This window comes from Notamacropus eugenii, chromosome 5 (genome assembly GCF_028372415.1).
Source record: "Notamacropus eugenii isolate mMacEug1 chromosome 5, mMacEug1.pri_v2, whole genome shotgun sequence".
Taxonomy (NCBI): domain Eukaryota; kingdom Metazoa; phylum Chordata; class Mammalia; order Diprotodontia; family Macropodidae; genus Notamacropus; species Notamacropus eugenii.
In genome coordinates this window covers 336,028,846-336,043,414 of record NC_092876.1, presented here as the reverse complement: position 1 = coordinate 336,043,414, position 14,569 = coordinate 336,028,846, and the positions used below count along the sequence as shown (strand labels likewise).

General features: G+C 37.8%; 1 protein-coding gene across 3 annotated transcripts in view; it reads right to left on the bottom strand.

The window, feature by feature from the left end:
* Positions 1 to 14,569, bottom strand: part of PCYT1A (phosphate cytidylyltransferase 1A, choline) — a 100,784-nt gene that overhangs the window by 76,117 nt on the left and 10,098 nt on the right. For 2 of the 3 annotated variants that reach the window (XM_072613669.1, XM_072613670.1), the window contains one exon: positions 14,296 to 14,365. In XM_072613669.1, the coding sequence (XP_072469770.1) occupies positions 14,296 to 14,365 (70 nt within the window). Of the gene's footprint in view, positions 1 to 13,093; positions 13,156 to 14,295; positions 14,366 to 14,569 lie in introns of all 3 variants that reach the window. The other variant, XM_072613672.1, reaches the window with a different exon arrangement.

The window sequence follows — 14,569 nt, the reverse complement described above, 5'->3', positions numbered from 1 at the left end:
CATTTTAATCTGTCTTCTAGGTATAAGGTGATATCTCAAAGTTGTATTAATTTGAATTTCTCTTACCAATAAGGATTTAGAGTATTTTTTTCATATGACTATATATAGTTTTGATTTCTTCATCAAAAAACTGCCTGACTGTACCCTGTGATCATTTTATCAATTGGAGAGTAACTCATATTTCTTATAAATTTGATGAAGTTCTTTATATGTTTGAGAAATTAGACCTCTGTGTAATAGACTGTCTATGAAGATTTTTTTCCCAAATTTTCTGCTTTCCTTCTAATCTTGGCTACATTGGGATTATTTATACAAAAACTTCTAAATTTAATGTAAGTGAAATTATCCATTTTATATGCCTCACAAAGCTCGCTATCTCTTGTTTATTCATAAACTGTTCTCCTATCCATGAGTCTGATAGGTAATATGTTCCATGTTCTTCTTATTTTCTTGTGTTATCTCCCTTTATGTATCCATTTTGACTTTATCTTGGTACAATTTATATATTTGGATGTTATCTTTAAGATACTGGTCTATCCCCAATTTCTGCCAGATTGCTTTCCAACTTGCCCAACAATTTCTACCAAATAATGAATTCTTAGTCCCCAAACTTAAATCTTTACATTTGTCATATATTAAGTTACTATATAATCCTTTTGGACTATCTGTTGTATATCTTTTCTGTTCTACTGAGCTACCTTTCTATTTTTTAGCCAGTACCAGATAGTTTTGATATTTATTGCCTTATAATAGAGTTTGAGGTCCAATACTGCTGAACCTCCTCTTCCTTTACATTTTATTTTCATTAGTTTCTTTGAAATTCCTGATCTTTTGTTTTTCCAAATGAATTTTATTATTTTTTCTAAGTAAAATAATTTTTAGTAATTTAACTAGGATGGCATTGAATAAATATATTAGGTAAAACTGTCATATTTATTATAACAGTTTTCCCTACCTACCCATGAACAATTAATATTTTCCAATTATTTAGGTCTGACTTTATTTCTATAAAGTGTTTTATAAGAGGTATTTATACTGTTTACAGTTATCATTAAATGGGGTATCTATATGACTATATACTTTTGATTTCTTCATCGAAAAACTGCCCATTTTATCATTGATCATTTTATCAATTGGAGAATAACTCATATTCTTATAAATTTGAAAAAATTCTTTATATATTTGAGAAATGAAACCTTAATCTAATACATAAAAATACTGATAATTTAAAATGTTGATAATTTATGTGGGTTTATTTGACATTCCACTACTTTGCTAAATTACTGTTTCAACTAATTTTTAGTTAAACTCTTTAGGATTTTCCAAATATATCATGATATCATCTGCAAAAAAGGGTATTTTATCACCTCATTTTCCATTCTGATTCCTTCAATTTCTTTTTCTTCTCTTATTGCTACTGCTAGCATTTCTAAAACAATATTGAATAATATTGGTGACACGTGGTACAGTTTTCTCTGTTTATCTCTTTCAATTGAATCTGTTTTAGCTTTAACTTTGAAATCATTAATTGCTACCCCTGCTTTTCTTTTCAACTCAGCTGAAACTATTAATAAATTCTACTCTAGCCCTTTATTTTACTCTCTGGGTATCTCATTTTTATGTTTCTTGTAAAGTACATATTGTCAAATTCTGACTTTTAATCTATTCTATTTCCAATTTATGGGTAAATTCATCCCATTCACATTCAAGTTATAATTACTAATTGTGTATTTCCCTCCATCCTATTTTTCCTCACTATCCTTCTCACCGTTTACTCTATCCCTCCTTACAGATCTAACTTCTAACCACTAACTTGCCCTCTTATTCCTTAATCTATCTATCCCTCTAAAAGTCTCTCCCTTGTCCTCTCCCACAACCCTCCACTATGAGAACAAACAACCCTGTGAGTAGTAGGAGCTACCCCAGTGGGGATCCAACTGGAATGGGCAGTCAGGCAATATCGCTCTTTTCTTTCTTTTGAAATGTTGCAAGATATCTTGGGGTTTACTCTGGCTCTCGCTGATTGGCCAACAATAGGTCCCAGAGGTCACTGGGGAGCCCACTAGGTCACTGTCTGGGCTCCTCACTGATTCAGAGTGAATGTAAACAGGAATGAATATAGGAATATAGGAATGTTAATAGTTTCTGTTTTGGTCAGAAACCCTAAGGTCTTCCCCTCCCAGTTTGATTTTTTTTTTTTCTGGACTAGGTTAAACAGGTCATTCTTTGCCTCATTTTTTTTACCTAGCCTTAATCACTGAAGCCTCAGTTAAACTGAGACCTGCTAAAGACCTTAACTTTAAAAAGCCAAGTCTTCCACTGTATGTGGGGCCATCTCCAGTTATCCTGACGTGGATATCTGGCCACAGAACCCAGATGACTCCAGAGGAGAAAGTGAGGCTGGTGACTTTGCACAGTCCTCCCTTACTTAAATGCAGTTCACTTGCATGTCATGGCATCATCTTCCTGATGCCACAGTCCTCTTCTAGAACGAAGGACAAACAACTCCCCATCCCCTTATCCTCTCCCCTGGCTCTCTTATTTCTTTACAAATTGAGATGCCTTTTATACCCTTCTAGATGTATATGCTGTTCCCTCTTTAATCTAGTTCCAGCACTACCAGCCCTCCAGCTCCACTTGCTGCTTCTATATCAGTTCTTCCTTTCAAGCCTCATTTGTATGAGATCGTTGCTCCTTTTAATCTCTCCCTATCCAGTTTTATTTTTTAGAATCAACCCATTTTAGCTTAACCCAGCCCTTTCTTTCAAACTATCCAAATAATGATGTCAGTCTTAAGAGTGCTGATAATATTTTCACATGTAAGAAGTGACTGGAATAGGTTTAGTGAAGACTTCTCAGATTGTAATTCTTCTCCCAGGGGTGAGGTAAGACTGAGAGGCTCAAGGTTACTATATTTTTAGAACAGAATAATTCCATATAAGGATATAAAACTGTGTAGTACATTAGGGTCTCAATGACTGGATACAGTTTACCTAATTCTTCATTGTCTTCATTTCAAAAGGGATTGGTTAGATTTCGTGTCTAGAATGTAAGATCATATTCTCAGCTAATGAGAATAATGGTCAGTGGGGGGGAGGGACTTGCATTAGGGTCTATATAAATCACTGCCTTTTCTTTGTCTTCGGCTTTTTCCTGGTAGAGGAATTGCCCAATTCTCGAGAATCTAATAAATAAACTTTCTGTCATCACTCTGAGAGGCCTCTGAGTAATTAATTGATTTAAGTAGGGATCCAAGCCATCCCACACAGAAGTAAACAGTTTGACCTTACTAAGTCCTTTATATTTGGTCTTTAATATTTACCTTGTTTCTCCTAAATCTTCTACCTCGAATTTTCCATTGAGTGCTGGTCTTTTTGTCACCAACACTTGAAAGTCTTTCAGTTCACTGAAAGTCCATTTTTCTCCTTTAGGGTTATACTCAGTTTTGGTGGGTAAATTATTTTTGGTCACAACCCCAGATCTTTTGCTCTTTGAAATATTATGTTCCAAACCCTGGTCTTTTAATAGAGAAGCTGCTAAGTTTTGTGTGATCCTGATTGTAGCTCCATGGTCTCTGAACTGTTTTTTTCTTGTGGCTTGCAATATTTTCTCCTTAACCTGGGAGCTTTGAAACTTAACTATGTAACTTTTAATCCTGATATCTTTCAGGTGGTGATAGGTAGATTTTTTTTCTATTTCCACTTTACCCTCTCATTCTAAAACTTCAGGGTAATTCTCCTTAATAATTTTTCATTAAATTGTATCAAGATTCTTTTTTTGGTTTTAACTTTCAGGTAGTCTAACAATTCTTATAGTATTTCTCCTCAATCTGTTCTCCAGATCAACTGTTTTTCTCTTTGAATTAGGAGTGGGTTTTTAACTTCAGTATCTCCCTCTGAATATGAATCCAGATCTTCTCTATCCTCATAGTAGTTATCTATGGTCTGGTTCTTTCTCCTTTGCTTACTCATTTTCATTTTTATTTTATTTTTAGCAGCTTATTAATTGGCTCTAGTCCCGGGGTGTTGGGATTGGTGCTCACTGTTATTTTCTAAGCTCTGCCCCAGTGTCCCAACTCAGGCACTCCTCTCTATTTCCAAGCCAGAACTATGGTCCCCAGACATACTGTCCCACAAATATTCCTGCTCTCTGCAGATCCCTGTGGCTGCAAACTTCAGTTGTCTCCTCTTCCTGGGAATGGAAACCAGGGACTATCATAGTCCTGTAGGACGGCAGTTCTCTTGGCAAGTGCCCACAGTCAGTGGCATCCCTGGCCCTCTGCTATGGCACTCACTCACCCGACTTTTGCTCACTCCTCACCCACAGCTGCAGCCAGACTGTGTCTGCTCAGCAGAGCTGGGCCTGGCTTCAGGCAAAAGCAGAGGGTCTTTCACTCCTCCCCTGCTCAGCTGTCCAACTCCTAGACTGTCAGCTAGTTGGACATTCCTGGGCTGGTTTGTAGTTTCCCAGGAATCTACCTGGAGATATTTGCATTTCAATTGAGCCTAACTTCCCCCAGTGCAGTCTTTCCTGAGGTCCTTCAAGTAGTCTTAGGAGGACAATTGCTTTACCCTGACTATTTCTTTTTACACCTCTGCACAGGTGAAGTTCTCTTTTTTTGTCAGTGAAATTTGGAGAGCCTGGAATTTTCTGACTTACTCTGCCATCTTTCTAGAATCCTCTCCTGTACTGCTTAAAGACAGATAAATAGATCAATCAATCTATCGATTGATCACATCCAGTCCATTCATTCCAAAGCTGTCCTGATTTTCTGTTTCCCCCAAGATGTCCTGCTATTCAGTAGCACTTTTAAAAAAAATGTTTCATTGATGCTTTTGTTATTCTTTTTTTCTGTCAATATTAATCTCCTTTTTGACCCTCCCTCCCCAATCCACCCTTGTAATAACTAAACAGTCAAAACATGCCACATGTTGGCCATGTCTGAAACAGACATGACTGGCCATGTCCCACTCCTTACCTCTAGTCCATAACCCCTAAAAAGTATGTCCTGCCATCCTCCTCACCTGGAGTTGTGGCTGACCACAGATTTCCTAAGTCCTTAAGCGCTGCCCCTCCCCACAAGGTAGTCATCACTGTTCAAATTGTTCTAGGTGTTCTGCTTGCCCTCTTGGCATCAATTCACAGACGTCCTCCGGAATCTGTCCCCTTTGTCATTTCAGCACAATTATTCCACTAATTTCTTACACAACTCATTCATCTACTCCCCAGTTGATGATTACTACGCACTTTCCAGTTCTTTGCAGCCAAAGAAAAGGAAAAAAGTGTACCCATGAATTTCCCCACAGATATTTCCTCTGTTCTTTAATTCTTTAGGATATAAGCCTAGTAAGGACACTGATGGGCCAAAGGGTATGAATAACCCAGTGACTTCCCAGGCATAGTTCCAAATTGCCCTCCAGAATGCCTGTACCAATTCACAGATCCTCCAGCTTCGTTAATATGCCTGTTTTCCCATATCCCCTCCAACAATTCTCATCTTCCCCTTCTATCCCTGCCAAAATGATGGGTGTCAGACAGAACCTTGGAGCTGTTTCAACTTTCACCTATTCTATTTTAGCAGTGTGAAGTATTTTTTGACAAGGCTACTCACATTCTGTCTTTTCTCTTCTGAGAACTTACTATACATATTCCCTCATCATTCATTTATTGGACAATCCGATCCCTATATGTTTTAGACACTAGAAATCCATCACAGAAACTCACTGCAAAGATTCCTTCCCAGTCAACTATTTTCACTCCAATTTCGGCTTCATGGCTTACGTTTCTGCAAAAGACCTTCATATCTATGTAATCAAAATTGTTCATTCTATCCTCCATGACCCTTTCTATTCCTTGCCTAATCAATAATGTCTCCTATAACCATAGCTGCAAAAGGTCCTCAGAGCTATTGTTTATGATGTGATCTCTTATATCTACGTATATTTTTCTAGAGCTTATTACTGTATATAGTATGAGATGATGGTCTTAACCTAATTTCTGCCAGACTGCTTTTCTAGTTTTCCCAGAAGTTTGCATTTAACAGTGTCTTCTCTGGTAGCTGGGGCCTTTAAGTTTATTAAGTTCTATTCCCCAATTTTACATTGTTTCTGGGATTTTACATTACTAATTTGTTCCCCCAATCAACTTTTCTATTTCTTTAATCAGTACCAAATAGTTTTGAAGATCACTGCTCTGTAGCATAATTTGAGATCTGGTACTGCTCAAGTATTTTCCTTCCCTTTACATATTAACATAATTCTTTTATTCTTAATTTAATGAACCTCCCTTCCCCCAAAAAACATTTCTACATATAGAACAGAACAAGAAAAGATTACATCTGAAATCACAATTCTGTTACACACACCTTGCTTTTTTAAAGTATATAATAAATCCAACATATTACTTTTAAAGTTGTTCTGCTTCTCTGTGCTTCTTTCTGAACTCCCTTTACTGTTCCTCTGTGGTTTTTTTTAATACCTAAAAACCCTCTGCTGTTTCTTTTCTTCTTTTTGGGGGGAGGTAATCCTATCACTAATTTCCTTCTCTATGCCCTCTTCCTTTCCACCACAAATTGAAAAAGAAAAACAAACTCCTTGTAGCAAACATGCATAGTTGAACACCGTACCACATTGGCCATGTCCAAACATGTACGTCTCATCCTGTTCCTTGAGTTTCTAAGAGTGAGAATCTACTGAGTCAATCTTTCTTAGGGGCAGAGGGTAGGAGGAGGCAATCAGGGTTAAGTGACTTCCTCAGGGTCACATGGCTAGTAAATATCTGAGGCCAGATTTGAACTCAGGTTCTCCTGAGTTCAGGGCTAGTGCTATATCCACTGTGCCACCTAGCTACTCCTTACTGAGTCAGTCTCAAAGTAACTATCTTCATCAGATGAGAGCACCTCTTTTGAATCAACCAATCAAAGGCCCTAAAGTAGATGTTGTAAAAAGTCCTTAATCAATTTGGAAAGAACAAAAACCACTACATAAAATGAAATTATGCTATAGGGAGTAAATGTATTGGGATTGGTTAAGGAGACTCAGTCATACTCTGTGGTGATGAAACAATAAACCAGTTTGAAATCCAATATTTGACTGTCTGGCCAGCCCAGTGGTAAAAGCAGTTCCAGCCATGTCCCTCAAAAAAAATAAGGAATCACCTCGTATAAAGGAGAAACTTTCTGCCTCCTCCCCTCCCCACAAACCAGAAGATGACCTTGTGAATTTTGAAGAGTAGGAGAATACAGACTTCCCATGGGCATCTTAGTTAGCAATATTACCAGAACCAGAATAGCTGCAAGTGGAAGCAAAGGATAAACTAAACACACTAAAGACACTACTATAGAAAGATAGACACCTAAGAGAAACTTCAAGAGGACCAAGAAGAGAGAAAAGCACTTCCTACAACCAGGAGCTCTCAGTTTACCCCTTTGCCATAAGAACTCTCTAAGCCTATTTTTCCTCAGACTCTGTGGGAAAAATATGCCCAAAGTTTAGGGAAGGGATTTGTACCAACTGTTCTCAGTATACTATCTTAGCAAATAACTCATTTCTAAAAACCTAACTGTATCAATTGATAATTGATGGAGGAAGCCCACCAATAGAGACCCATGAGGAAAAGCATAAAGAAGACACCTTTAACACCTCAGAGTTACCCAAAAAACCCAGAGCAAAGAAGCAGCCAGTCACACCTGGAAACCCATGTTTCCAATGTGATTGGGAATTTGGGATAACAACCTCAAAGCATACAGTACAAGCTTTCTACCTCTCAGGAAATAGGGAGCTACTACCTATGATTGTTCATAACAGTGATCAGAGAGTTTAAAGTTGTTTTTCTTCACAGTATACAATACAATACAATAAACATTTATTAAGAACCTACTGAATTCTAGACACTATGCTATTCACCGGTGATACAAATATTTCTTAATGGGGCAGCTAGGTGGTGCAGTGGATAGAGCACCAGTGCAGGAGTCAGGAGGACCTGAGCTCAAATCTCACCTCAGACACTTGACACTCACTAGCTGTGTGACCTTGAGCAAGTCACTTAACCCCAATTGCCTCATCCTGGGTCATCTCCAGTCATCCTGATGAATATCTGGTCACTGGATTTGAATGGCTCTGGAGGAAAAGTGAGGCTGGTGACTTGCACAGCCCTCCCTCACTCAAAACAAAGTCAAGTGCAAGTCATACCATTATTTCTCTGATGGCATGGTCTTCTTTGGCAACAAAGGATGAACACACACAAATATTTCTTAATATTTAGAAAGACAGTTCCTCCCCTCAAGAAGCTGGTACCCATCAGAGGGCATAATGATGGCAGAGATGGGAAATGAAAAGTTCGATGGGCTTCTGAGCCCTCTTTTACTGTAGGTTTTGGGAGGAGTTTTTTGCTCTGCCCTCCAATCACATGAGCAGAGGCTACTTATATAAATTGTGCTCCTGGTTCTGCTCACTTCAGTCTTCATCACTTCATAAAGTGTTCCTAGGTTTGTGTGAAAACACATCTTTTAACATTTCTTACATTGCAATAACATTCCACTACATTCATATACAATCATTTGTTTGGCTAGACCCCAATTGATGGGAAACCCCTTAGTTTCCAGTTCTCTGGCTGTTAAAAATATTTTGGTACATCTGGGTCCTTTTCCTTTCTTTGACCTCTGTGAAGTACAGGTCTAGTACTGACATGCCTAAACCAAAGGGGATCGATAGTTTAGTGAGTCTGATGTTCTTAAATTGTCTTTCCTTGATTTTTTTTTGGCAGGTCAGTTGTTTCTGATATGTATATCTTACATTTTCTTATATTTTTTCAATCTTTTGATTTTGTTGTAAAATTTCTCATTGTTTCATAAAGTCATTTGGGTTCTATTCAGTTCATTCCAATTTTCAGGGAATCCATTGTTTGGACTATGTTTTCTCCCTCTGTTCTAACCTAAAGAAATTTATTCTTTCAATTTTTTCTTCCAGAATTCTTATTTCATTTTTAATATATTGCTTCATTCCTTCCAGATATTCTTGTAGTCCTTGTGACCAAATCATTTTTTCCCTCTCACATTCTTGTACTTCTGAATTTTCCTGTTAGGCAAAAATGTTTATTCATCATGCTCCATATTTACTCAAATATCCAGCCTCAGTTCCTGATTTGGTATCTGTAACAGGGCCAGTTCTCCCTTGCCACACTTCTGAATGAGGTAGCAAGGGCCTATTTGATACTGACTCACTTTCTTAACTTCCACTTCTTTTCATGTATATGGACCCAGGATGACAGTGCAAAGACATGATACCTAACTCTTCCTATCCTATCTCTTCCTCTTGCTTCTGAAACACTGTCTGGCTCCTTCTACCTCTTTTTGACCTCCCCTTATCTGTCTCCTCTGCTGGCTCCTCATTCCTGAACTGAATTATTTAATTTGTTCTCAAAATACTGTAAGCCTGTGTTGTTTTTTCTCTATAGTACATGTAAGAAATTCTGGTTGTGAAGACTATTGATCTAGCTTGATAATTTCATCATTGAAATGTCTGAAATAAGGTTTGAGCATTGTAAAAACAAAAAACCAACACCCAAACCAATGTCTGCTGTTTAAGGATTAATGGCCTCCCTAGAGTTTTCCTTCTGAGTCCCTTAGGGCCTCCTTAGTGTCATATCTACTGCTCTAGCCAAGGTTTTCCTAGTCTAAGCACTTTGAAGGGTTTCCATGCTTAGGGCTTCTGAGAAAGGAAAAGGAGAAGGAAATAAGAATTTACATAATGCCTACTATGTGCCAGTACTGTGCCAAGCACTTTACAAATGTTAGCTCATTTGATTCTCACAGCTATGAGTTAGGTACTGTTATTATCCCCTTTATATAGTTCAGTAAACTGAGGCAAACAGAGATTAAGTGACTTGCCCAGTCACATTACTAGTAAGTGTCTGAGGCTGGATTTAAACTTGAGTCTTCCTGACTCCAGGCCCAACACTCTATTCACTGAGTAGCTACATTCATGCTGGCTTCTTTGACAAGAACCCTGTTCCATCGTTCATAGCTTCTAGTTATCTTTTTTTGTTCAGTCCAGGTTAGATGAAGGAGCTTGATGAAATTTCTCTATGAATTCTCTTGGTCACTGTTCAATCTGGTGGCCTTTTTAGATCCATGCTGACCTGAAGTCTCCATCCCCTCTCTCTGTTTAATCTCCCATCTCTGTATTTCATTCTCTAATGGTTAAAGAAATGCCCAGCTCTTGCTCATCATTAAACCCTCACTAGATCCTTCCATATTAGCAAGCTATTATCCCTTTTATTTATTATTTACATTTGTTAATGTAAATATTAATTATCCCCAGTTATGTGTCCTCCCTCTCTCAGAACTTGTCCTAGGAAAAATTCTCTATACTCATTGTTTCTACTTTCTCTCCTCCCACTCTTCAATCCCTTGTAAGCTGATTTCTGACCTCACCTAACTGAAACTGATCTCTCCAAAGTTACAAATAATCTATCCCTTAATTGCCAAATTTAATGACTTTTTATCAATCCTCATCCTTTCTGATTTCTCTATTGCATTTGACACTATTGATCACTCTCTCCTCCCGAATATTCTCTTCTGGTTCTCCTTCTACTTGTGTGTCTGCAAAAAGACTTTCCCAGTCCTCCCTAATTTAGTGCCTTTCCTCTTGCAGATTACTTCCACTTTATCTTGTACATATGTTGTTTGTGCATAGCTGTTGACATGTTGTCTCTCCTCTTATACACTGAGTTCCTTGACAGCATGATCTGTCTTTTACCTTCCTTGTATCCCTGGTATTCAGCACACGGCCTGGCACATAATATGTGCCTAATAAATGCTTACTGACTTGACTTTTCATTCTTCTTTTTTGGATCATAATGTATACCCCACCCCTGAACCCTAGGTATCTCTCTTTTTCTATCTAAACTCCTCACTTCTCATGGGTTCAATTACCATGTCTATGCAGATGACTCCCAGATCTGCATATCCATTCCTATTCTTTCTCTTGAGCTCTACTCCCATATCGCTATTTATTGGATGGCTTATTGGACATTTCAATCGGGATGTTCCATAGACCTCTCGGACTCAATTATGTCCAAAAGAGAAATCATCTTTTCCCTCAAACCTACCCCTCTTCCAAAATTTCCTATTTCTTTCAAGACTACTGATGGGGTATACTTGGGTGCCTATACTTGGACCCCAATTCAAAAATCACACTTCTCTCTAAAAAATCACATTTCTCTTAAAACACTATCCCAGACAGTTTCTCCCTCACCCAAGAACAGTCTGCCCTAGATCTCTCTTCCTGATACAGCAGACAGCTGCACCCATAGAATTTATTAGTCTGAACCAGCTATGTACTGGCTCAGAAAGATATTTACTACTCACAGACCAATCTTATGTATCTCAGACTTAGACATATGTACACTCCCTTATGTTTATCTTGTCTAATATGACATTTATGGGAGCAGCCTGGGTATTTCTCAGTCAGCTCTGAATGTAAGTTGACTTAGTGACATTTCAGGCCTAAAACCATACTTCCATGTAGTCCCTGCCTTGGGCTATTTCCAAGTAAACTCTGGGTAAAACACCTGCACAGTAGATACTAAATGTGTATGTTTCTTTAAGAACTAACCACTCCCTAATGCCTCCCTGAATCACCTGATTAGCATATTTGGCACATGTTTTACTGTAGTTTAATCTATATAAACTTTACCTATAACCCCTTTTAAATCACAGGTTCCCTAAGAACTCTTGCCTGCTGAATAAGAATGCTTAAGTCTGTGAATTCTTTCAGAACAGCCCACCCAAGGAACTCCAAATCTTGGGGTTCCTGTACCTTTCCAATTCTCACCACTACCACCATCCTTCCAGTAACTATCTCCTTAACTCTTCACTCTACCTTTACTCTCAATCATTCAATTAGTTGCCAAATCTTGTTTTTTCTATCTCCATCCACCTCTGACAGGTACTCTGTGACCCTGGACAAGCATGTTAATATCTAAATGTTCTAGACAACTCTCTAGGCCTAAAAGTAACAGTTAAGGCACTGACTTGTATTGGTACCTTCATCTTTCTCCTATCAGTTCTCTTCCCGCCAAGGGGCACTCATGCCCTGCAGCTTGGCAAATTTCTCTTGTTTCATAAATGTTTCTTTCAGCTTGATAGAAATAAAATAGTGCAAAAGGCTAGGGGTGGTGGTTATAGGGTCACCAGTAGATGAGATAAAGATGACTCCAGTAAACTTTGAAATTCTGCCTTGAGAATGAGCTGCCTGAGCGGTGAGAGAGTGAGCACAGTCTCAAATAGCCCACTCCACCTTAATAACCAGGCACAGGGCAGATGCATCCAAACCTGCCCCCTACCCTGGCATGTGCATTTCTCTCTTCTTTCCTCTTTGCTCTAGGAACCATAATCAAATCAGTACTATCACTGCCTTTGGGGAAAAAAATATATCAAATTAAAATGGCTCTATTCACCATCTCTGTAATTTCCTTCACTAAAATACCCTTCCTTGTTCATCATTCCCTACATATACTGTCCTCTCCTATTAGAACATAAGTTTCTTGAGGATAAGAAAGAACTATCTCATTTTTGTATTTGTCCCCAGTGCCTGGCACTCAGTAAGCACTTAATATTTTTCATGTATCCACAGAGCCTTTGAAAACCCAGGGCCATCTCCAAGTTATAAGAAGGAACCAGAGTAGAGTTTTGGAAGAAATAAATAAAGGAAGGAAGGAAGGAAGCAAGGAAGGAAGAAATATAGCAGTGCTTAGGCCTAAGAAAGAGCTCTATACCTAATTCTGGGGAAAACAGGAAGAAAATAATTACCTATGCCGATTGAAGCCTCACAGCAGAAATTTATTAATGCAGTGCACATAGTACATGTTGAAGAAGATTCCAGTGCTTATACACAAAATGGTCATAATGCCTCTTGATACATTCATCTGTCTTTTAAAATGCAAAACCACAATAAATACTAATACTGTCACTACTATCTTGACTGATTCAAATACTTCATATTTAATATTCTTCACAAACTCATTGTTTTTCATATGATTAGAAATCTCCATGTCTCCAAAGGGGGAAAAAAAGCTCTAAATATACTTACATTCATAAAAACATCATGAGTGTAGTTGTCTGTGTCTGCATCCCAGAAACATCGAGCAGCCATACTAACCAGCCAAAAAAGAATTGGGAAACATCAATATGCTGGGAATCTCAATTAAAACTGATATGAGCAATGGGTCTTTGGTAAGTTTTCTTTAAAACATTCTTATATGTAACTTCACCTGTGATGTTTGCGAAAAGTTTTTAAAATCAGTACTAAATTAGATAAGAAATTATCTAGTCAAAGGATCAAAGATCTATATCCAGAAAGGACTCAAGACAACACTAATTCGCCTCCCTTATTTGATATATGAGAATAATTTGGCCCATAAAAATCAGTCAGCTCAAGATCACACAGCTAGTCCCTGAAAGACTAAGAAATATAACCTAACTCCTAGTTTCAGTGCTCATTTTACCAAACCACAAAGCCTTCAAATTTCTACGTCATTGGCTATACTGTGCTACACATAGTTCATTTGCCTAAAAAATAATTTGTAAGTAATAATTTGTCTCACTAAGGCAAGCTACACTTGTAGCAGGTAAACAACATTTTCTGATTCCCTCCCATAGTACTAAAAGTACATCAAACCAAAAATTCACTTGGTCCAGTCCCTTTCAGTGTTGCATGACAGCCAGCAAAATTTTTAAACTACCTTTCAGGTAAAAATACAGGTGGCGTATGTCACTTAAGTTCTCATTTTTGAAATAAGTCAATTATGTGGCAGAGTACTACAAAGAAAGACAGAAATGTTGTGAAGGTAGAATAAATAGGAATGATCGTACACTATCTGAGGGATAAGAGAGAGTTACAAATTGAGGACAACTCTGATATTGTAAATCTACATGACTAAAAAGATGATGCTACCCTTGACAGAAAGATAGGTAAGTCAGGGCTTAGGGGGTGGTGAAATGCATCGATTCTGTTGTGGACATGTTGAGTTTGAAATACCAACTGCACATCCAGCTTGAAATGTCCAATAGGTAGATGGAGATGTGAGAGAGCCCCTCAACATCCACATTTAACTGTGGTTACTATTCAGCACCAGTAAGAACTACAATTTCTATTTTCTTTTTTCCTTTTATCACTAACATTTCACTTGGGTTGTTTTCATATACTCTTGTAAAAAGAATCTTGTTACAAGGTAATAAAGCTAATGCATTCTTCTGGGAAGCCCCAAAAACAAGAAGTGATGGCAAGGACTTACTTTACTCCTTCACCTCTTTGTTCTCCAATCACTACTTGCACCACCATTTTGTATCGGTCAAATCCCATTTCTAAAAGGGAAAAAAAAAAGAACATAGTTATAAGCAAATACAGTGAAATTATCTACTGAAAAGAAATTCACACTAAAACCACCATAAGCAGCAGAGCAGGAAGCATAAATATAGGCCATGCTTATCAATTACAGTCTTTCTCTTAGTCAAACAAAAAAAACTTTTAAAAAATTTATAGCATATTTCATTTATATTTACTCAAAA